The following is a 23,408-nucleotide window of genomic DNA, read 5'->3' as shown; positions in this document are numbered from 1 at the left end:
CATGCTAAAATGTTTTCGTGAAACAGGAAACTAAAAATATCATGGTTACACGGAGAGTGTGAAAAATGGATGATCAAGTACCTCTTTGGCTCCACAACGCTTGAGCAGACCCACAATGGCAGCCATGGTGTTTCCTCGAACAATGGAGTCATCTATGAGAACGATGCGTTTCCCATTGAAATTATCTACCAAAGGTCCAAATTTCTTCACAACCCCAAGCTTACGGAGTCTGGAGCAAGGTTGAATGAATGTTCTTCCAACATATCTGTTCTTGCACAAGACTTCCATGTAAGGAATACCCAACTGGAAAATAAATGGAACAACTTTGAAAACTTGAAAGAACACATGCTAATAGTTCACACTGAACTCACAGAGGTCCCTAACATTATCACATGAGATTATTATAATGTTGTCCATCTCATGACATAAAATCTTTACGCTAATAAGTACAGCACCGTCTTGCGCAGCTAGTGCAATGGAATTGATAGTATTAATTGCAATGTTTGTCAAAATCTATGAGCTGGCAGAGCATGTGCAGAAAAATGTCAACAAAAAGAGTATTTTAGTTCATGATTTTAAGACTTGTAAAGTATCTAAACAATCAGTAAAGGGATAAATAAAACAGCCCAATGAAAAAAGATAAAAGTATGAAGCATTATAGAACTTGATAAAAAAAATTAACAGCAAGAACAATATAAGCAAAGGGACGGACACAAATTTGAGCAAAGAAAACAACGACTAAATAACACATGTACTTATAATGAAAACAGCACAGAGGCCCTTACAGTATTGGCATACTCCATTGCTGCTGGGGTTGCTGACTCGGGCACAGTGCTGACCAGATCCACCGAAATGGGCCACTCCTTGGCCAGCTCTCGGCCACATCGACGTCTCACAGCAGCCACCATTTGCCCTACACAGGACAACAAGTATGTTGTAAGTAACATTTACAGCCCTAGAGTACAAAAACTGACGGTTCATGAGGAACCCATCATATAATCAATAATGCCAGAAGGAATACCAGAGATGCCAGAAGGAATACCAGAGATGCCAGAAGGAATACCAGAGAACGAGATCTCTCCAGAGAGCTAACCAAGGTCATTATCAAAGAACATACAAGACGGATGAAAGGTAAAAGAATTCACATTGAGAGCAACATTGCTGTCAACATTTATACAGCTCGACAAGTGAGTCCCAACAATATGAGGCTCCGCAGTTTTCTTATATATGAGCAGTTTTTACACAAAAACGAAAGTAGCTTGACAAAATCATGAACTATTCTATGGAAAGTAAAAGTATAAAAGAAAGAGTAGAGATACAGTTATAATATCAACCCCCCATAAAGCACCAAAGACTCACTGAGATCAGACATTTCCTCCAGTATCTTATCTTGGTATTCTCAAAAGTTGTCAATTCTCAGTATCTTACAGAACACAGCACAACAGAGGCAAAGTGGTTTTTGAGCGATGCTTAAAGACAGCTTACGCTTCTCCACTAAAAGAGTTCAAAATCTGCAGTTGCTTGTACATTGTATATTAAAGGAAAAGCCCACTTGTCTTGAAGTTTCACTCAAAAGATTCCACTCTCTGAAAGACAAAACTTCCGAATGGGACTTTACTTGAGTACATTTTGATCTTTATTTTAAAAGCCTTCCAAACAGCACAATTAGGATCTATATCCTATTGATGTCTGCTTTATAACAATTTCTCTCAACAAGTAAACACCATTTTCTTCGTTTTCATTCATGGTCTTGTCCCGACCGGAAAATCTGAAAATGAAATTCCTAGCTGTTTCCAGTTTTCCCACTGACTTGTATGGGAACCCTGCCCTAGACAAATCAGTCCCAACAGTTTTTCTTTTCTGAATTTTTTTTGCTTCTTCCCAATAAATTCCTATATTACAAACAACTGGTCAGATTGGAACTTTGTGAATTTGTTATGCATCTAACCTAAATAAGACATCATACAAAGAAAAAAGAAAAAATTTTGAATGTTCTAACAACCTCCTCACCTTCAAACACAGTGTCTGGACGAGCAAAGTAGACATATTCAAATATACAAAACGCTGGCAGCTTTGCCTCAGGTCTGGGAACTATGCATCGGGAGAAAATGCCGTTTTTATTCACTTCAACAATTTCACCTAGGGAAGGAAAGAAATAAAATTATTTCCAACAATTATCTGCCCAGATTATGGTACATTTCTAAAATATTGAAAAGGAATAGTCCGAAAAGATTACACTTCTACAATAAAAAGAGAATATAATCTATTTTACACATCATAAAAAACAGCAAAAACTACAGCGGAAAATAATGAAAGATGTGTTATCTTTGTTGATGAAGATATAAATTGTCCCCATACAGTAAAGATATGCCTATTTTACATAAAATGTATATGTTGGCAAAATGATTCCAAAGAATAAACACTCAAAAGTCAAACCAGGTAAAACTAACAATAACTACAGAAAAAGTAAGAAAATGAAACATTGTCAGACTTTTCACGACTATTCGTTCACACAGGGTTGAAGATAAAATGTCTCTACTAATATAAAGCAACTTTTTAGCTAATAATACCTGGTAAGATATCACGGACATATCTGGCGCCCATGGGATGAAACGTGCAGGATTCTGATGCGACCACCCAGGCATCACACTCATTGGGGTCGGTTTCTCTCTTTCCTGGAATAAACAACAATAGTGAAAATACTAGGATAAAGAGATGCACATTAAACTGCCTCAGTATCCCCTGCAAACTGAATTGTTTAAGTGTTTTACGGCGCTTGCAACACAATATGGACAGATAAGTGCCGAAGATAAGAGGTGTTACAACAGAGAGTAACAAACTCAAAAAAGAAGGAGGAGAGATAAGAACGATAGATGTTTGATAAGAAATTGATTGATTGATCGATTGCGTAGGTGTTTTACGGCACTATCGACTCAATTTTGGTCATTTGATAAGAAAGAAGGAGCAGACCACACCAGAGCACCCGCCAACCACCCACAAATCAAATCCACAAAGAAAAACTATAAGTTCATTTTTCTCATAAAAATGTCCCAAATTTTTTTTTAGCAAACAAAAGCATAGAAAATATAATCTTGATGGACAGCAAAAACATTTTTTTGAAAAAAAAAACAACTAAAAAACTAGAGGTACATGGGTTTTCAATATGAGGGACTGTTTCGTAAAATTTGGGACGTATATGTCATTTGTAAATAAAGAGAAGCACATCGACATAATAACTGGTCGTTTTTAAGGACCAGCAGGCTAACCCAGATTTCAGGGGTTTCTAGAAATCTTGACCTACACCAAAAGTGGGCATTGCCCTTCCTATAGGAGAAGTTTGGTTTCATTGGTGTGTATATATGTTAGGTTATAGAGAAAACTCTCCTTGTTTTTTAAAGAAACTGATAAGGGGCAAAAACTTAACCTTCGACTTTCTCAAAACAGCATTTTTCGGGATAGCCCCCTCGTGCTTAAAAGCGACCAACTGTCATTTAGTTTTAAGAAATGGTCAAGAAAGGTAGACAACTACCCGCTGATTCCCAGCAGCCTTATCAAGTCTAGCAAGAAACCCCCAGGTTACTTTTTGTCTTGCTTGCAGCAATGGGCCATGTTTGTTCCAAAATGCCTGACAGACATTTCCCCTGAAACGCAGCCACAGACAATGGCCAAGTGAAACTGACTTTTTAATCATTCTTTTAGTAACCGTTTTACAGCTCTTTCAACACAATAAGGTCATACAAGTGCTGGAGGTTAGAGGCGTTACAAGAGAGTAACAAACACAAAAAAGGAGGGGAGATAAGGATGATAGATGTTTGGAAAGAAGGAGCAAACAACACCACAGCACCCGCCAACCACACGCAAACTCTGTTGAGTTACAAATTTTCAAACGATTGTAATAAACAATATCTTTTCAATGCTAAGTACACATACACATCGTTCCAGACAATTCACCAGAATCACATCAGGGCAATTGTACTGCTGAAAAGTAAAAGAGGAAGCAGACTATACCACAGCATCCACTTGCTTATCCTGAACACAATTCACAATCCACAACAGGGTATGGATATAATATGGATTCCTCAACAAACCTAGTGAGGCTACTTCTTCTTAACTCCATCCAGCAAGATACGAAAAAGGGAGACGGGCAATGGTAAAAATTGTATCTCTGACAAAAAACTAAAAAATAATAGTGTGACGGACCAGCTGACAGCTTTAAATCACATCAACAAAATGAAGGTTGTGATAGAATTCATGAGAGAAAGGACCATGAATGACAGAAAGAGTAACAGAAAGATGGGAAAATGGAAGAAAAACAAGTAGCATTCTCCAGCTGCCAGTCAACCCACTTGGAACAACCCTCAGCCGTCCAAATGTGTCAAACCAAAGCAAAATGCTTCATAAAAATTTTTAAGAAATGATTTCACCTCAATATATATAATAGGTATTTCCGTGTTTCAAAACAATTATTTACAACAAATACCAAGCCTTCAGAGCACACTGAAGCTCCTAAAATAGCAACATAAAAAAGAGATGAGTACTGGACTACATAACAAGTTTCATAGCACACTACTCTGTCTCAAAGACATCAATATTTTAAAAGGTCATGACACTAAACGGAGCAGTAGGTTACAATAACAAACAAAACAAAAAAAACACATCTAAAAAGAAACCACACAGACATACTTTCAGAAAAAAACCCACTTCACTTGATTTTGACAGGAACATTTCTTTTTTCAGTTTTTATAAAGAAAAACCTGCTCCCAACTTCTGAAAATACATTTGGTTACACTTACGACTTGCAATAGCTTTTTTAAATTGGTTTTTTATTTATTTTTCAAAACTTTCTCATTGTAGAAATGGAAATTCTTTTTAAAAATTTGGCTTTACTTTAGTACTTTCTCAACCTAGCTTCGAAAGAGCACTTACGAACTTGGGTTAATCGTCTTCATGACATGACACCTTTGCCTCATCTCCACTTAAACCAGTGCAATGAAAAAAGCACACAACCTAAAATCGAAAATGATATCAAGATGTAAAGATTTTTCAGGACCCTCATTCGTGCAACGAAAAAAAAATGCCCACAAAGTCAGATTGAAGGTGTTAGCAACTTATTCAGTTCATAAGACTTCTCTGCATTTTGTCCACGATTTGTACTCATTTTAAGACCTGTAGCCCATATACTCACACGATTAAAAATAAATACATGACTTACAGTGAAACGATAGAAAACCTGCATACCACAAAATATAAAATCCCAAATTTGCCGTTTTATAAATATATTGATTAGTGTAAAGAAATCTATTGTGAGTATAAATATGATTTAATTTGGCAGTGTTTAAAGCTAGAAACATTACACTTTTGACTTTGTGTGATAAAGAAATCATGTGCACATTTCAGCCAAAAAAATTTCTCAAAGACGTACTTAAAACTCTTTCTCCTCAGAATAAGTCATGTGAGAGATTTTTGCCGGTCTTATACAGCAACAAGTGAAATATGTACAATATCTAAAAACCATTCAGTACATTTGTTAGACAGAGACGTATATTCGAAAGACCATTGCACCAAAGACAATTAAAAAACAAAAATCAGCCCAAGTTAAAAACACTAATTTTGGGTTCGAAACAGGATTAAGAGATGAGGAGTTCACTATTGTTCTGCATACATGATCTAATGTAGATAAAGTGCCTTGGACGCAAAAAGAAAATTCATTTGAGAGGATAGAACTCACACTTCAGCTGTTTATTTTTCTTTTTAAAAATGTCATCCAACAGAACCTCTGCGAGATGATCTACTCATCAAAATACACACTTTTCTACAATTCAGACTTTCTTTGCTTCATACTTTCCCTCTAAATTGTTTGATTTCTTTTTTTATATTTCAACAGGTATCACAAGGCAACAGAACAAAAAACAAAACAAAAAAATTGTTAAAATTTGAAATTGGGAAAACCCAATTGCAAGAGAGCCACACAGTGAGTAATCCAGTGAATAAGCAACAAAGTATATCTACTCTCTATTACTGATTGCGGTCTCAGCAATAACAGCGCAAGAAGTCATCTTTGCAGTGACAGTCTATGGGGCTAGGCTGAACAAAAAAGATGGTGCATGATACAAATAAGAAGTATACACACAGACAATTTGTATAATTAACAATAATCTAAGAATAAGGCATATATGTTTTTGGGGGGTTTTTTTCTTGAACACAAATCAAAATAAAAGTTGATATTCAGATAAATATTGTTTTCAAAGACATGTTGGTACAACATAAAAAAAGGTTATTCTGAAATAGTAGCGGTGTATTTTAGTAAACATTTAGACTTTTCCTATTGTGCTTCATAAAAAACTGGAACAGAAAGTACAAGGTACTAATTTTAAAAATATTTCATTTCAAAGAAACAAAGAGGGCTCTCATCGTTTGGAGGAATGGTGTTTGCCTCTCATTCAATAGGTCCCAGGATCGAAACTTGATAACTAAAATAAAATTCTCTAAGCTAAAATATTCTCCTTTCACCTCTAGTAGCGAAGTATCATCTGCTTTCATCTCCACCCCACCCCCCCATGGGCTCCTCTCTCCTTTACTCCTGACACTTTCTACTGCTACTCCTGGCTCCTTCTTACTGCTGTCTTTCACTTTCAGTAACACATCTGACTTTGGGGAAGGTAAACGACACCACCTTGCCCCCATATTTCAGGGTAAGTTTGACGATTTCATCCCACGGCTGTCTAGATGTCTCCACGTGCCCCTAAAAAAATACACACCCCATCTCTCGAATCGTGTTTCTTAGAGTGTGGTGTTGAGAAAAATATGTCAACTTTTAAATATTTTAGGTGTAAGCTGCACTGTAAATCCCGTAATATTTTTTGGACCCGCTTTAGGCTTACATCAAAGAAAACGTGTCGGAACCTTAGTTTGCAGTGACTTTTACGAAAGGACTTTTAGATTCTGTCGGTCGCTAAACTTTTAGACCTGCATGCAAAGGCCCAGAAAGATTAAACAGAGCGATTTGTTTTTATCCCGTTTTAACCGCAGTCAGGCGAAAGTGGACGAGCTATAGTCAGTATAAAGAACATAGAGTACCTTCAAAATCAGAATGTAGCTGCTTGAAAGGCAAGGAGTCCTATCAAGTAGGGAAAACTGTCATTTTCAAAAACATTAGTTGCACTAGAGGTAAACACTTTGCCCCCACAGGAAACCGTCTCTTTACCCCACATGACACTGATCAGCAACAGTCTGATATAACAACAAAAATGTTGTCGGAATGTCCTCATTTTAGACATGCGCACTTGTTATAGTTATATTTATAATTTCCTTTCAGAATGGTTTGTGTGGCTTTGAGGGCCAATATTAGTTTGTTTACAACAATTGGGAGTAAAAGGTTTTTTTAATGACGAGTAGGCCTGGCATGAGAGCTGCTTTACACTTGACTCCATGATGAGAATTCGGGTGATGAATGTCCTAGATCTAATGTTTTCAGTTGCGATTCTAATTCCTTTTTTGGTGAACTTGCGATCATCAGGTTCACTTTTCTCAATGTACTGAAAATTTCATGATGACAGGGGTATTTTTGCTGATATACAGGTATAGTACCGATGTATCATATTATCTGCATCCTGGTGCATGAGGACCAAGCTCTGTGCACTGGGTGGGTAGAAAGTGATAAAGAACCTACACTCAAGATCTAGCAGGGGAACACAAAGAAGAAAGAAAACTTAATCATTTTTTTTCCATTTAATTTCTTCTGACACTGAAAATGTTTTTTGAATGGGCAAGGCAAAAAGAACTCCTTCCTGGACACTTAAATTTTAAGACATTCTGCTCTGAATTAATGCATTGAAAGCCTCGGTTTCATTAGCAAGCATCAAAATTTAGAAAGTGATGAAACTGGCTTTTGCAAATTAAGTTTTTAACAGTTTTTCACCAATAATTGGAGAAAAAGAGATGGATGAGATTAAAACTAGTGGGATGAATCTCATTCAAGTGGCATGATTTACAATCATAAAAATAAGCTCACTGAATTGGAGGATTTTGATGGCCTGCAGAGGAGCTACAGTAGAAAAGCCAGCACGATTTGTAGACTAAAATATAAACTAGAGAGATGAAACTTTGGATTCAAATGGCATGGTGAAGTGATCACCAAAATAAACTCAACGGATGGGTGGATTTTGCTGGTGTGAAGAGGAACCATAGTAGAAAAGCCAGCATTAGTTGTAACACACTGAATGTGTAATGTGTCAAAGGTCAAATAAAATACTGACAAACACTGTTCCCAATCTGGTTTCAGTAGAGGGAAGCAAATGGACACAACAATGGTCATTTAGTGCTGGGAAAGAGTTAAACAGACAGGGGAAAGAAAATTAAGAAGGACCTACCACAGATAAAGAAACAGGAACTACAGTAGTGCCCTCTCACCACCAGCTAAGCAAGTTATACTGTATTTATGTACACTATTGTGTATTCCAAATATTGAAAAATCATACACCCTAATTTTCTTACGGAGAGAGAGCGAGAGAAAAAGAAAAAGACAAAGAGAGAGACAGACAGACAGACAGAGAGATAGAGAGAGAGAGAGAGAGAGAGAGAGAGAGAGAGAGAGACAGAGAGAGAGACAGAGAGAGAGACAGAGAGAGACAGAGAGAGACAGAGAGAAGGAGAGGAGGGAGCAGATGAGGGAGAGGGAGAGAGACAGAGAGGGGGGAGGAGAGGGAAAAAAGAGGAGGACAGACAGACAGACAGACAGAACAAATAAACACATATGGCTCAGGACAAATACACCACAAGCCTTCACTGAATAACTAATATTTCTCAAGGAGTTGATTCCGCGAAGACATGCGGTATGCACTTTTACTAATTATGCAAAAGTGAGAATGTTTAATGCCTTCATCTATATATTACATAACCCTTGTGCCCTCGATCTTTCTGTCACTTTTTAGTAGAAACCACACGCTCTTCAGACCTCAAAATTCAAACAAAGTTAACAATTAGCATTCCTAAGAACAAACGGAGCCCGATTTTCATGATGTTGAAACTTAAGAATAAAATCAAATTGAAGGTTTCGTTAGCTATTTATCACAATAAAACACTCCGAAATTGAGCCATTGCTTTCCTCTTCTACTTTAAAAAATTCAATCTTGGTTCACAGCAGCACGGGTAAAAGCAAACAGGAACCCCCAAAGCCTACCTGACTTATTGCTGAGACTTTGTATCTTTTTAAAATACGAGAAACGTTTTTTTTTCAAGGAATTTTAAGTCGAATGTATGGGTGTCGAGACTTTATATAAAACGATTTGGTGTATTCTCAAGGGACCAAGCTTCTTGCATTTTCAACGCTGATTGTATAGACAGGACACTTTTAAGAGGAATGATAAGTGAGCAGGGCTGTGATGACTGTGTGTGTGCGTGTGTGTGTCTGTGGTGGGTGGGGTGGGATGGGAGGGGGTGTAGTGTTGATATGAGGCAGAATTGAGCCACTGCTTTTCAATTCCACTTTTTTAAAAAATTGAACCTCTGCTCTTCCGTTTTGGTTCAAAACTGCATTGATGAAAGCATGCCAAGTGTATGTTGATGACACTGCGGGTTTTTTAGTTTGGTTTTGGGGTTGTTGTTGTTTTGTTTTTTTTTTGGGGGGGGGGGGGGTTGGGGGGTGGTCACTGGTCCCTGGGCAAAACAGGATAACCCTAGCTCAAAAACAGGGCACTGCACAGTAGCCACCAGCAATGATGTGTGATTTGTCTATGTTTCGTGGTATTGTGGATTATTTGTGTATTTAGGTACAAAAGTATTTGTGTATTCATGTACCCATTGTAATATAAATTTCTCAGGGGATCACTTAACAAGCACTTGTTGTTTTTTTAATCTCAGTTGGTAGATTCCAAAGAAGCCACAGCAAGACCGTCATCAATGAGTCGCAACTGTAGTGGCAGTCGAAAGCAAAATTATTGTGATGATCTAAGCCTTAAGCTTTAGGTTACCCTGCTAAAGGCACGTGGGCAGCTTCTAAGATAACATAACTGCAAAAGTGTCTTTCATCAAGCAATTAGCATGACACTCAAATCAACCTTAGTTCGTGGGGTCAACGATGTCAAGATATCCTCATGAACTTGCATTTTTAAATGAATTAGACACAGACGTATAGTTCATTAGTGCCCACACTCTCAAGACAACATGAAATACTGCACTTATGGTTAGTCGAGTACAGAAAATGGGTGTCTATGTCGGATAGAGAAAGACAACTTAACATTCATTCTCACTTCAAAAACAAAATTAGCAAAACCTCCGACACAACAAAATAAAAAGCTTACCTCAAATGTGACACTATTATAATACAAAATACAGTATAGTGAAGCCATGCTGGTGGGCTACGGCATAAATAATCACAACAATACCACACATGTGAACCTACCTGATCCTTTAGCAAAAACTGAGAATAAAGCAGTAAGCACATTTTCCTTGAGCACATACGTTACATCATTCTTTCTTCTTTCCCTAATGTGCCACGTAATACACCAAGAGGAGATTGAGCTGTACCCTGAGACTGACCTTGTATCATTACAAGACAACATTACCTCCCCTCATTCAAGTAGCTAAGGGATGGGAGTAAAGCAACACTTGCCCCTTTCAGCAATTTGCCCATTTGAAACCATGGCCTCAACACCAAAGGAAGTTTCTGTCTAGGGAAAATCACTACTGCAAGTGTTAGGTTAATTCTTTTCATCCCTTTGAATTCATTTACAAAATCTATCAACATTTTGAAATTGAATTTGAACCCGTTACCTGCCCACATCATCCACGTTCAAGGTTGTCACGGATGCATGCCAGGTCAACAGTCTCCAGTCCTCCCTGTCCTACAAAAGAGGTGGTACCAACTACTATTTTCGTTTAAGTTGGTGATGTCAAAATACTTTGCCTTCTGCCTCTGCTTCTCTTCAGTATTTTGACAAGTGTTATGATCTTCCAGACCTTACAACTGGGGTGTCTAATGGCATGTTCAAAATAGCTCATTTTCCTTTATTTCACTTGACCCAAGAGCTCTCCGTCTTTCTGAAATCTCATGAATATGCTGGCATTTATTTATACTTTTTTCTGCCCATCTGGTTCTCACAAGCCTTAGGAAACACTAAAATTCTGTTGCTCTTTCTTCCGTGTTTTGCAGAGGGTCCTTCCCTCTCAAACAGCAAGACAGGCCATAGTGCTCCCAACATTTTTAATATTTGGTGATTTGATACTGATCTGTTTTTCCATATGGTATACTTTATAAGTTGGACCATTCTTTGTCTTGCAATGGCTTTTCTTGCTCTGAGTGTCTGATAATGTGCAGAATCCCAGACATTTAAAATGGTCAACATTCTATCTGCTCACCATCCAGGTTTATAGGTTTCCGGGCAAGATGGAGGGAAATATTGTCAAAGTAAGTCAGTGACCACGTCAAGCAAAACATATTTAAAATATGTGAGGCATCGTGGTGAAATCAGGCGCTTGTCAAAAGAATGAAATCCGAGAAATTGGAATTTTTCAGCAAGTTTGGAAATTTTTTTCGATTTGTATTTTGGCTCAACACCTTGCATGTCAATTCAAAAACATTCTTAAGTGTGGATTTTTTTAAAGAAAACGTTGATTAAAGTCACAAAACATGTTAATTTGCAGTTTCAAAAGACTCTTAAACTATGGAAGTCACCAAGCTTTGGCGGCCAATTTCTTGTTAATTTTACCTCTGAAACCAGGTGACCCCACCTTTTTCAATCGCAAATATCTCGACTTCTATTCAAGATAAATGGATATTTTTCCCCTCAAAAGCAAGGAAAATGAATAACTTTTAAGATTATATCAATAACTACACATGCCCAAAAATTGACAAGCGCCAGATTCCACTGCGTCGCGGCACACATCTTTTCTTTCAGAAAATAAAACGCTTAGTCAGCAGAAGTTTATCAGAGAAGTTACCCTGGGACTCGAAACTTTAAAAATTGTACTTTTTATCAAAGTATGAGCAGTGTCTGAAGTCCACACCCTGAAGTTTTAATGCTGTTTCAAGGTAATAAAAGCAGATACTTGATTGCAGCCATCCATCTATGACACATGCTAAACACCTGCATCAAAACCTGCACATTTACCTGTAAAAGCATCAGCTGGGAGAAGTTTTCCAATGCACAACGGTCTGTTACCAAATGGATCTCTGACGGCCCAGATGTGATCTTTGTGCATGATGACCACAGAATATGACGCCACTGTGTGCTCCATCATCTTCTTTATCCTGCAACAGATGACCATATTTTAAAACATTTTTTTAACGATCAACGAAACAAAATCGTAGACTTGGGACCTCAGAGAGAACTGTTTCCACAACGGATATTGATTTCTACTGATAACAGAGTTATCTTTTGGTATTCAAGAACTATGTTCACTAAAAGTGCTCTCAAATTCAAAATGCTGATCAAATTTTTCTAAAACTCCATATGCACTATTCCAAAAAGAAAGAAATCACATTCTCAAAGTTAAACCAAACTACGAATTCGTACAAAGTATCGAATAGAGACAGAATATGTGAAGGGCGTGTTGAGAAGGCAACAATGTTTCAAGATTGACCGAAACAACCAAATTATAATGAACAAGGAACAACTGTGAAGTCCTGTGAGCCTTCTATAGTAGAAGCACAACAAATTATTTTCACATGAACAATTATTTACCTGCCCACCCAGTTGGCCCCGTTGGGCTCCCCACAGTCAGGAGTGTGAGTGAGCAGCTGTGTGATGAGCTCACTGTCCGAGCCACTGGATAAACCAACACCATGCCTCAGAAGCTGAGAAATGAGATGCAACAGTCAGAGTACACAAACTTTTTCAGGACTCAAGGGACCCAAAAGAACTTAAACAAGTACACGGTTCTTTTTCCTTTCTTTAGTCCTCTCCTACCCAAAAAACATGGAGTGAAGCATCCATCACAACTGAAAACAAAACATATGCGTATTACAATCTATAATGATTATGACTTAAGGATATCTAAAAAGTAATGGCTACTGTCTATACCTTTGAAAGCAACAGACCTTGCAATGATTTCAATGTGAGGAAGACATTTCATTTAGCACCTCTCTCTTTCTACCTGGATGAAGTATCCAGCATGCCTCATGTCAGCCCTGACAAAAATTTTTGAAGCTTTCTATCTCCTCAATAGACAAAAGCATGACAATGGACAAAAATAGAAAACCTTTAACATCAATTAAATAACTATGACTTGCAGAAAGGTAAATTGTAAATAAAATAAAACAAACAAAAAAACGTGCATAAAATGAACACAAAACATATCAACCGACTGAGCTAATACCATCTATACTAACAAGTTCAGAGATCTTACCTTCTGTCTCAGCTGCTGTGCATTAACAAGCTCACCATTATGAGCTACAGCAATTAGACCATGGAGACTCTCAACCACAAATGGCTGTATGTTTGCTGCTTCTGACAGACCTTGTGTGGAGTACCTCACATGACCTAGAGCACAAAATAAATCAGAGAATAAAGAGCTAATTTAAACAACTTAAATAGAGGTTTCACAACCTTTTGAAAAAGCATTAACATTTTTTTGTTTTTTTTTAAATCAGAAACATTGTAATGGGAGGTTTTTTGTGGCGCATTTGTAAGGCAATGCAATAAAATGAGTCACTCAGCTGTTTCAGGATATCAGGCAAAACGTTGACTTTCATATGTTTGGTGAGTGTGTTCCATCAAAATTTAATTTTCTCATCACCATCACCCATTCTAACCCTTGTTATGCATGTTCAAAATTAATCCTTGATTTATGTCTGAATGTATTCCTCATTTAATTTCCTTCAATTTGATATATCACATGTTACCTTTTGAATGATGGCCATATTTATATGACATGAAGTTATTTTGTACATCACCTGTATTGCCAAATCAAGTAACAAATTAGTTACGTCTAGTACCCCCCAAAAAACATGTCCGGAAAGAGTTAACACCCCTAATAAGATAAGTTTTGTTCTGTGGTTTCTAAGACAAATTAACCAGCCATAATTTGAGTAGCTATTTCAGTTCACTTATCCTATTTTTTACGCCACCAAACATTTAAACTTCTTCACAAATGAGCTCTACTTCCCATTCACAATCTACTCTCTGAAAATGAATAGGTATGGCCTTTATTCGATTGGTTTAGCTGTTCCCAAGCATTGTCCAACATAATTTGGTGAAATCTTATTCTGTATTTTCCCCTGACTATGTCAAATGAAACATATGTGAGTTGTAAACAGTAAAGTGAGACTGACAACTATAGGTACATTTCAGCAGGAACAGAGTAAGACCATAGTAAATCAGATAAACTACCACATAGCACTAGAGCTGTGCCCATTCGACTTTACTATTCGACATTCATGATTTTTGCACTATTCACAGCTATTCGCAACGTGGCAGAGCCATTCGAGTGCCGTGTGATTTTTTTCAAAACTGATAATAGTTTTTCGTCTCATTTTTCTCAAACTCAAACGTAGAAAAATCGGAGCACATTATATCTTTTAAAAAATTAAGATAAATATACAGAAATACCCTTTATTTGATGGTTACGGGACAGAGTGATAAGAGGATCCTACAAGAGTTATAAAACAATCCTTTACAGAATATCTCTTACTATTCAATATTCACTCGTCACTCTATGGACAGCTCAAGCAAGGGCACTTGACTCTTTAAGCGTTTGTTTTTTTCATGAAGGTAGCTGTCGCAATGAGCTCCCCTAACCCTACTTGAAATTCGAAGCGCTATGAACGGTGACATGATGTCATTACATTGCATTGTCAGTGATAACAACACACGTGCGCTCAGAGACTGGCATTAAACAGCGCACTTAGGTCTGGGTTTATGCTTATCATATTATATAAGAAAAAAACATTCGACGGAGGTATTCGAAGGTCATGAATAGTGAGCTCACGCTTCGAAGCTTCGATGATTTTTTGTTTATTCAAAACCGCACAGCACTACATAGCACCTATCAACCATCAAGATAGGAGTAAAACATTCAAAACTTAATGGAATGGAAAAAAACAAACAAACAAACAAACTTGCCAACAGGCAAAACCAATGATTTTCTAAAAACTTTTTCTCACTCCCCAACTTCACAGGACCATTACTTTCGAACCAAAATAGCCAGACAGATACTGTTTTCACCCACTCGTAAAGCTTGAATTAATCTTAAACCTTTTGAGCCCTTGCAACCGGTATATCGTTGGCGCGAAAAACTGCTCGTATTCCTAGCCACCGCCTGGGACAAAACACGCACAGAAACAATGTTTACTGCACAAGCAATATCGATTATTTTGAAGATCTTTCTGAAGTAGAAGCGGGAAATGACAAGAACAACCCAGGGTGGGGGTATGAAATGTGATTCTTGTTTTGTGCTAGTAGAGGTTTTACGGCGCTCACAACTACATAAGGTCATATGAGCCCGAGAAGATTAGGAGTTGTTACAAGAGGTGTTACAACAAACATAAAAAAGAAGAAGGGGAGATCAGGACGATAGATGTTTGATAGGAAAGAACAAGCAAACCACACCAGAGCACCCGCCAACCACCTACAATGTGATTTTGACAATGATATGAATGAACGTGTGAATCGCTCAGAGGAGCTCAGGCACAGAAGCCTCAGGAGGTCCAGGTACAAAGGGTTAATTTGAAAAACAAAGTGTTACACTGTCCACATGTGATAAGAGGCTCAAGATGATGAACATGCAGTCAAACAAGCAACTGAAAGTCAAAAAAATTCCACATTTCCAAACAAAGAAGACTCATGAAAAAAAACAGGCAATTCTTCATATCAGTTCAAGGCACAACTATTTAACAATATGATCGTAAAATGTCATACCTATACCAAGGTTGCCTTTCAGTTGCCTAATATCATCTTCAGTAAATGACGAGTTTACAAGACCCATAGCTTTCTTTGTAATAAACTTGTCCCCTGCGTCACCTGATGTTGTGACTATGCCAGCACTCTCTTGCCCTCTGAAACCGAGAAGAAATACAATTTTTATTACACAGTGAGTTCAAATTTTCAATCTGAGGTAAAAAAAAACAAAAAACCTCCGAACTGTGACAGTCCTCACCTCGAATAAAAAAGCTAACGCAAGATACGTGTCACCATGCACATATCAATTACAATGCAAAAGCAGAGGGGAATATATCTAGAATGAAGACACAGGCATCAGGTGTGGTTCGTCCATAGAGCAGTCGTGCAGTGCTGCCCAAAATTTCTTAATGTTCTATTACTTAAAGCACTCACAATAATAAAATAAAAGAAGCCAGAAGCAAAAACTAACTAAATATTATATCAAAACAAGGTCCTTGCTGGCTTCATAACTGTCATTTCTGTGTCTATAGCACCGTAAAACATCTGCTATGCCATGCGTAAGTCCACGCATTTTATCTAAACATAATAGGACATTTAACAATGGTAACCTGACCTATAAATCGTTCTTTGGGATAACCCAAGCGATGCCGACACTCGTAGCGAGTTTGGCTGTACATTATCATTTATAGGACGGCACATCTCAATTGTGCTCCTGTTGAATAGTGCCGAAACACAGCCCACAGTAGGCAGTCTAAAAATAAATGGGAAAGACTGTACACTATTCTATGCCAAAATTATGTGAGCCCCAGACCAATCCAGCAAAGTGCTCAAGTGAATTGTGATTGGTTCATTGTCTGTCTTGCTATTATTTTAAGTGACTCTGTGACCATGAGGGAGGTGAACATGACCATCCTATGAGTCGTGCCTTTGAATGGTGTTGTAATGGAGTGGTGAAAGTTATTACTTGAGTGTTCAGTTCTAATGCAGGATGAACGAAATTGATGTTTAGCTAACAAACAAATTTAGTTCTAGAAATCACATGAAAATAAAAGCATGACATCCTCCCTTACCAACCCAAAGATCCTAAAATTATACACCATTTCATTTACTATGTCCTTGACTATTTTCAGCCAAATAGCTTAATTGTCCTCCCCACTTTTTAGACCCACGAACTGCCCCTGACAGGCATACACACCATTTGGACACTAAACATATACCTGTACCCACCTATGTTGTAAACCAACCAAGCCAAGATGAATCAGATGAGACAAATTGATATCTGATGGCCATGTGCCTGTTGCAACAATACCAAAAAGACCACATTCCTCTCTCATGCCAGATTCTCCACCAAATGTTAACTGTGAGTCTGCCATGACCGTCTGGTTGTCTGAAATCCTCACTGCTGTCTCAGAATTTTCAACCTGAAAACAGCAAAGACAACAACATGCATGAGAAGTTTTACAGAAAACTATGAACAGCCATCGAATTTACAAAAGTTGGTATTGCAAAGTTATATCGTTTGTTATAAAATATTTAAGAAAGAAATTCATCCAAAATAAATTTGGGTTAAATCTAAAATAACAGAGATATTAAAATCAGATTCTATTTTCAATAACCACCTTCCTTTCAGCAAACGTAAGTGGCCATGCTCAGCCACCGAAGCTTCTTCCCAAAACCCAAGAGGACGATCGGCTTTTCCCAGTGGCCAGGGTGATATGATGCACAAAAGAAAAGCAGTGGCATCAGCAAGGGACAAGTACAATCAAGGTACCATTAAATGAGTTTTGATTTTTTATTTCCTTTTGCGTTTGTACATGCGTAGGCTAATATAATAGCAGAACAAAAACATTCGCACAATGTATATCTTTAAGTTAGTTGGGCAAATGCCGAGATAGGTGAAGAAGTGCACAGTGGAAGTGCAAGTGTGATGCCTTGTAACTGTAAGAGCACAGTGTAAAAAAGATCATTCATGTACTTTTCAATTAGAAGTGAAAAGAAAGACAGAATTTAATTTTTAGTATGTTAGGCTAAGTAATGCTTCTCCTTATCTATTTGTATAGAATATTTGTATGTTTTTCTTTGTTCAAAACCTATGAAGAACCAGTTTAATAAAGGCAGACGTGTTGCTCACTGCCTTTTTCGTGAACTGACAACATAGAGGGCATTTAGCCAGTCTTGGCTGTCTGAGAACTGTGAGAATGTAATAACCAAACAATGCTCACAAGGCTACCCTTTTCCTCTCCAAGATAAAAAATCATACTATCATAAAATGTGTCTTCCTCTCTGTGTGATCATTTCAATTTGTTTCACTGAATTTCTCCCTTGCAATAGGAACAGATGCTATTTTATACATAAAACATTTACACAGGTCTGTCTGCTGGCAAGCACCCTCCGTCAGCGTAACCTCGTCGCTGAGATCACGTTGGCTGCCCAATGGCTGGGCATAAAAGTGATGCAAGAGAAACATCAGTGAACGTGCGAGGAGCTAACTATTCGTGGACGCCATCTAAAAATAGAAAACCTGGGATTGCTTTGGGTTTAATGTTAGTTGTTGGTGTTCAATGTAGCTATCTCCAGTAAGCTAGCGTACCCCAAACGAGAGCCAGGATATCTGCCTGGTGCTCGACCTACCTAGATTTGTCATTGCTACGTCAGTGGACCAGCGCGGGATAGGTACTCTCTTGACAGCATTGTGAGGCGTATTGGGCGCGTACTTTCATGGTTTTCATAAAACTGGAAAAGGTACAACTATAAACAACGTAGTTATTGAGGACAGACGGAAGGGCACCATGGCACCTTTGGGTCTCACCTAGCACCACCCGTGCACACAACTTTCATCTTTTAAACTACAGCCATCATGAAAAAAGAATGATTACGAATTATCGCACACAAAACTTTTCTAAGGGAAGCTTCACTGCTTTGCACTTGTGTTTATGTCTGCTCTTTGTCTTGAGTCCAAGCATAGCCTATGTTGTGGAAGTAGTAGAGAGTCAGTGGAGTTGCAAAAAAAAAAAAATTCCTTTCAACTGTTAGATCTCTACATAATTAATTCACCTTCAGAATCAGTCAAGTTTTTCAATAACAACAGGTCACTCGTTTGACAAAGACAACCATTTCCTCCCATGTTGAATGCAGGCTTCATTTTACACTATTTAGTCAAGAAAGACGGTTTTGCTTCAACAAGGGCGAAGCAACCCCAAAACTACATTTTTAACACTTTATAACCCATGTCTCGCTATTTTCACCCCGAGTGAGAATTATAACCCATGTCTCGCTATTTTCACCCCCCTTCACCTGGGTGAGAATAGCTCCCACCCCGGTCACGGCTGTTCCACTCAGGATCACTTAGTTACCGGCCGACCTGACTTCCGAGATGAGGTCAGGCCCCGACTACGCTACCTGCAGTGGCTCGGCCTCGCGGTCAGCGGCTCCCCTGCGATGTTCTGTTTTGTACATATAAAGCAACACCAGTTCTTATTGCAGCTGGGAAAGTCAATGAAACAACAACCAAATGATCACATGAAGACGAAGGTGCAGTTTATGACAGAATAATTTTTATCACGGAGAAGTAAAAGAAAGTGTAGTTTAAGAGAGGGGGAACGCGGCTTCCATCATTGATCGGTTATCACAAACTAACATGTTTTTTTGTGTCACTGTGTGAGGAAATAACGTACGGAATAGTTTTACATATATGAATGAAGGCAACTCGTGTCCTTCCGTAAGCAAAGGAATGCGCTCTTTAAAGCACCCTTTGCTAAGTTTAACACAGCGAGCACAGACAGAGCACTCGTTAATACTAGTGCTTGCGTCGTAAGCAGACCAAAGCAGGCACTGTTTTCAACACATTTCTGTACGGCCTGCAAAGTTGCATCTGTAATTTGCTTCCTTAGTATATTCACGAGCCACATTTCCTGCACAGAGTGTTGGATTGCTTGTCGGCTGTGTCGTTGTCGATGTTTATTCTATAATATAGCAATACGTCAGACTTAAAATTTTTGCACAGAAATTGTAAGCTTCTTCCACCACAAGTACGACACAACTAGTTTAAATTCTCAAAGTGAATGTTATGAGAATGTTCCATCTTTGACTTTAAAAGGCTCTATAATTGTAAACACACAAAAAAGTCAGACAGCAAGTTTCTGCTTCACAGAGTTTTTCTTTGCACCGAGCGTTGCACTAGAGTCACATAAAGTGCGCTAGTTCATGTAAACTTAGGCCGGACCAAAGATTTTTCACCACAATGGAGAGAATAGATTTATAAACAGAAATATGAAGGTTAAGACAAAAAATTATCGGTTCAAATTATAAAAATCCGCTTTTAAATCCAAAAAATTCTTCAGTAACACACAGGTGTACAACAGTGGCAGTATAGGTATCCCAAGGGAGCATAAAACAAGATAGAAGCTGGTTTCAAACTGCGGGTTACAGAGGAGATGCTGAGCTTTTATTTGGTACACTCCTAGGTTTACGGGATGGATTAAGGGAGTACTATACTGTAAATTCCAGTTAATTTCTTGAAATTGTACCCTTTCCGTACGGAGCTTTCAGATCTAGAGATCGGCCCGTGGAAGTGGCGTAACGCGTCGAGATTTATTACCTTCCGCGAGTGGTCACAGAGGTCCGAGGGGTCAGACGGGCTACAACTAAGTGCGCCTCTCGGAGAGTGAAACTGAACAGCCGTGCGGTGTGGGCATGAGGCGAGGACTCCCCCTGACCTCTCGCAGGCCGATAAAATCATCTAGGCCCTTGGTGGCTTACCGCATGTGTTTGGGAACGAATAATAATACTGTAAAAACATTTTTCGCCTATCTAGTAAAAAAAAAGGCTCACTACCAACGCTACTGAGCGGGATGTGGGACTGGCCACTAAACGATGACAGGCCTCTCACTCTCTTTTAGTTTTAGAAGAGTTTTGCAGCATTTGCAACACAATAAATAAGGTCATATAAGTGCCGAAGATTTCAGGTGTTACAAGAGAGTTAACAAACACAAAAAAGAAGGAAGTGAGCGAAAGATGATAGAGATGTTTGATAGGAAAGAAGAATCAAGCCACACCAGAGCACCCGCCAACCACCCACTCTAACTCTCTGCCTGCACATAATAAATTATGGTTCAAGGATCAGAGAGCGTGTGCAAACATTTTGTTACTAAATGGGCGACGGGCGAGGGCGCTAAATCGTGTTAACTAGTTTAATAACTAAACAATAAATAACTTTCATTTTTTAAAAATATTCTTTCTTTTTCTTTTCTTCTTTCCCCTTCTTCTTAAACATTAGGAGTTTGTAGCCAAAAAAAGAGCCAGAGAGCCAAATGAAATGCTCCGGGCCAGACACGATCCAACAGAGCCAAATATCTGGGATTTGGCTCCAAACTGAGAACTATGACTGTGACTATTCGGACAAGAACAGTGATGATTACATGATGCAGTGTGGAGCATCAGCCCTGACCCCCCAGCCCCTAGGGTCATGTTCGCTAACCTCAGCCCTGATCCCTCTAGGGTTATTTCCGGTATAACGAGGGGGTGAGAATAGCAAGACGGGTTCTCACCCAGGGTGAGAATAACTACACTATTTACTTTACATCATGTGTAAAGATCCAAAAGTAAATTTTTATCAAAAGCTTCCCAAGTACAATGGAACATGTAGAGTAAAATTACCGGTTCGGTCAAAATAAGGACGAAAACAGGCACGTCGACTTTAAAGCTTTTCATATCTCCTATCTGCCTTGCCCTAGAGACAAACCGAAACCAGCTACAGGAAGCCCTGTGATTAGATGACCCCAGGAATGACCTGTTTCAGCTTGTTCTCATATTTGAGGCCCTTACTGGGTGCAAAAGTGACGCCCGATTTATTTACGTGTTCCCTCACATTTTTTTTGTTTTCTCATGGATTCGGGCAGTATTTTGACATTCGGTCATTTTCAATTATTATCACATTTGTTTCTTTGCAAGCTAAATAACATGATTTTTAATGCTTGTTATCAACACTTGGACACAATGATTAATAATGATAGTTTGTCTAAAGTGGTTTTCTCCATTTATAGAGCTATTTTAATGAGTATGTATCTGACCCACTCTACTACATGGTATCTGACTCTACCACACTGGCATCTGGCCTGGCATTCACTCAATTACACTGGTATCTGACTCTGCTACACTGATATCCGACTGTATTACACACTGGTATCTGACTCTACTAGACTCTACTATTATTTAAATTATGCACAAATTCTTGATTCCTTATTATATAATCATTGGCATTATATTATCTTATGTGCGCGAAGGATGAGAAACTACGCATTTTATGTTACAATCCGGGCACCCCCCCTTTGGGCAAAAACGGCGAGGCTGAACTGCAATATATTCTCTTTCATCCTTGATGGGGGCCTCATATGCAAATAACTCTCCAGCTTTCAGAGTTTACCAAAACGTAGAATCTAGGCCACAGGCTCCTTCATCCACAACCAATGTTAACTCTTCCGGGGAAACAGCTTCACGCTGTTTTGCTCAGTTGATGAAGAAAAAGCTGTCTTTAAGGACTATTTTTAGCAAAATATCGCCGTAACTGTTGTTTCAACGAAAGTAAGGGAGGTTGCTTTAGGTTTGTGTGCCACTCTTTTGGGGCTAGATCTAGATTTAAAAACAAAGTTTTAAACGATCTTTTTGTATTCCAGTGCCCGACAGCTAAAAAAACGTGCTGCCCGACCCGGTACGATTACTCTATATATACATCTTTTATTGGTACTGTTGGAGTTACCTTAATACCACCCTTGAAGTACAGTTCACACTTGTGGACAACAGTAACAGTTCAATTTCCCACAATGAATCTCAGTTTACAGAGGTAGAGAAATAAATTGACCAGTTAGATCTACCACTTGGCTCAGAGAACTCATCAGACACAAGATTCAAGAGAACTGCTTCTTGACTGGACAATAAAGAGAGGGACAAGCATGAAAAAAAATATCAACATCTTATTCCCTCAGTCAGTCTCTCCCGACGACACAAATAAAGGATTTTAAGGGAGAGTGAGAAAACACTGAGTGACTGAGAAATTCTAAACTCTAAAATGAAGAAGTCCCACCTGCCTTGACTTTGACTCAGGGTGACCATCATATGATCAGAACAATATCAATAGAGAAATCTAAATTGAAGAGCTCTATTTGAAACCAGTCAGAACATGGATTGCATAGTATAATAATACCCAAAAAGAGCAGAAGAAGCAACTCACCTTGACAACTTTATTATTTTTAAACAGCCACCTCGTTGCTTGAGACTTTTCTTTCGGGCTGCTCTTTCAAGAATACCTTTTCTCACACTCCACTGATGAATCGAGCTGTCGAGCAAGGGGGGATTTAACAATTAGTTTATGACTGTTGAAACTGGAATACAACTATTGTTCTTTGTTATTGTACAATTTCGCGGGTCGTGCGAATACTTGTCCGTTTCAATTACCTGTGTACTCGAGTACAACAACGCGAATTCAATGGTCAATAATTTTGGTTGTTCGGTTTTGGGTTGAGTTTTTTCCCCCTTTAGTAAATTGCGGGGAGTTTTTTTAAGAGGTTGAGGGGGGGA

The 23,408-nt window shown here is 38.5% G+C and overlaps 1 protein-coding gene across 4 annotated transcripts in view; it reads right to left on the bottom strand.

Annotated features, from left to right (window-relative positions):
* LOC101847132 (amidophosphoribosyltransferase) overlaps positions 1 to 23,239 on the bottom strand; it is a 28,781-nt gene extending 5,542 nt beyond the window's left edge. The window contains exons 1-11 of one of the 4 annotated variants that reach the window (XM_005105140.3): positions 23,062 to 23,238; positions 17,064 to 17,257; positions 15,855 to 15,991; positions 13,345 to 13,478; positions 12,681 to 12,793; positions 12,108 to 12,247; positions 10,400 to 10,417; positions 2,571 to 2,675; positions 2,011 to 2,139; positions 786 to 913; positions 82 to 303 (exon numbers count right to left, since the gene is read on the bottom strand). In XM_005105140.3, coding sequence (XP_005105197.1) covers positions 82 to 303; positions 786 to 913; positions 2,011 to 2,139; positions 2,571 to 2,675; positions 10,400 to 10,417; positions 12,108 to 12,247; positions 12,681 to 12,793; positions 13,345 to 13,478; positions 15,855 to 15,991; positions 17,064 to 17,209 — 1,272 coding nt within the window. In that variant the 5' untranslated portion in view covers positions 17,210 to 17,257; positions 23,062 to 23,238. Of the gene's footprint in view, positions 1 to 81; positions 304 to 785; positions 914 to 2,010; positions 2,140 to 2,570; positions 2,676 to 10,399; positions 10,418 to 12,107; positions 12,248 to 12,680; positions 12,794 to 13,344; positions 13,479 to 15,854; positions 15,992 to 17,063; positions 17,258 to 22,590; positions 22,857 to 22,914; positions 22,958 to 23,061 lie in introns of those variants that run through there. The other 3 variants (XM_005105142.3, XM_005105141.3, XM_005105143.3) reach the window with 3 other exon arrangements.
* Positions 23,240 to 23,408: the final 169 nt, after the last annotated feature.

This window comes from Aplysia californica, unplaced genomic scaffold, assembly GCF_000002075.1.
Source record: "Aplysia californica isolate F4 #8 unplaced genomic scaffold, AplCal3.0 scaffold00454, whole genome shotgun sequence".
NCBI classification, from domain to species: domain Eukaryota; kingdom Metazoa; phylum Mollusca; class Gastropoda; order Aplysiida; family Aplysiidae; genus Aplysia; species Aplysia californica.
This window is presented reverse-complemented; position numbering and strand designations above follow the sequence as displayed.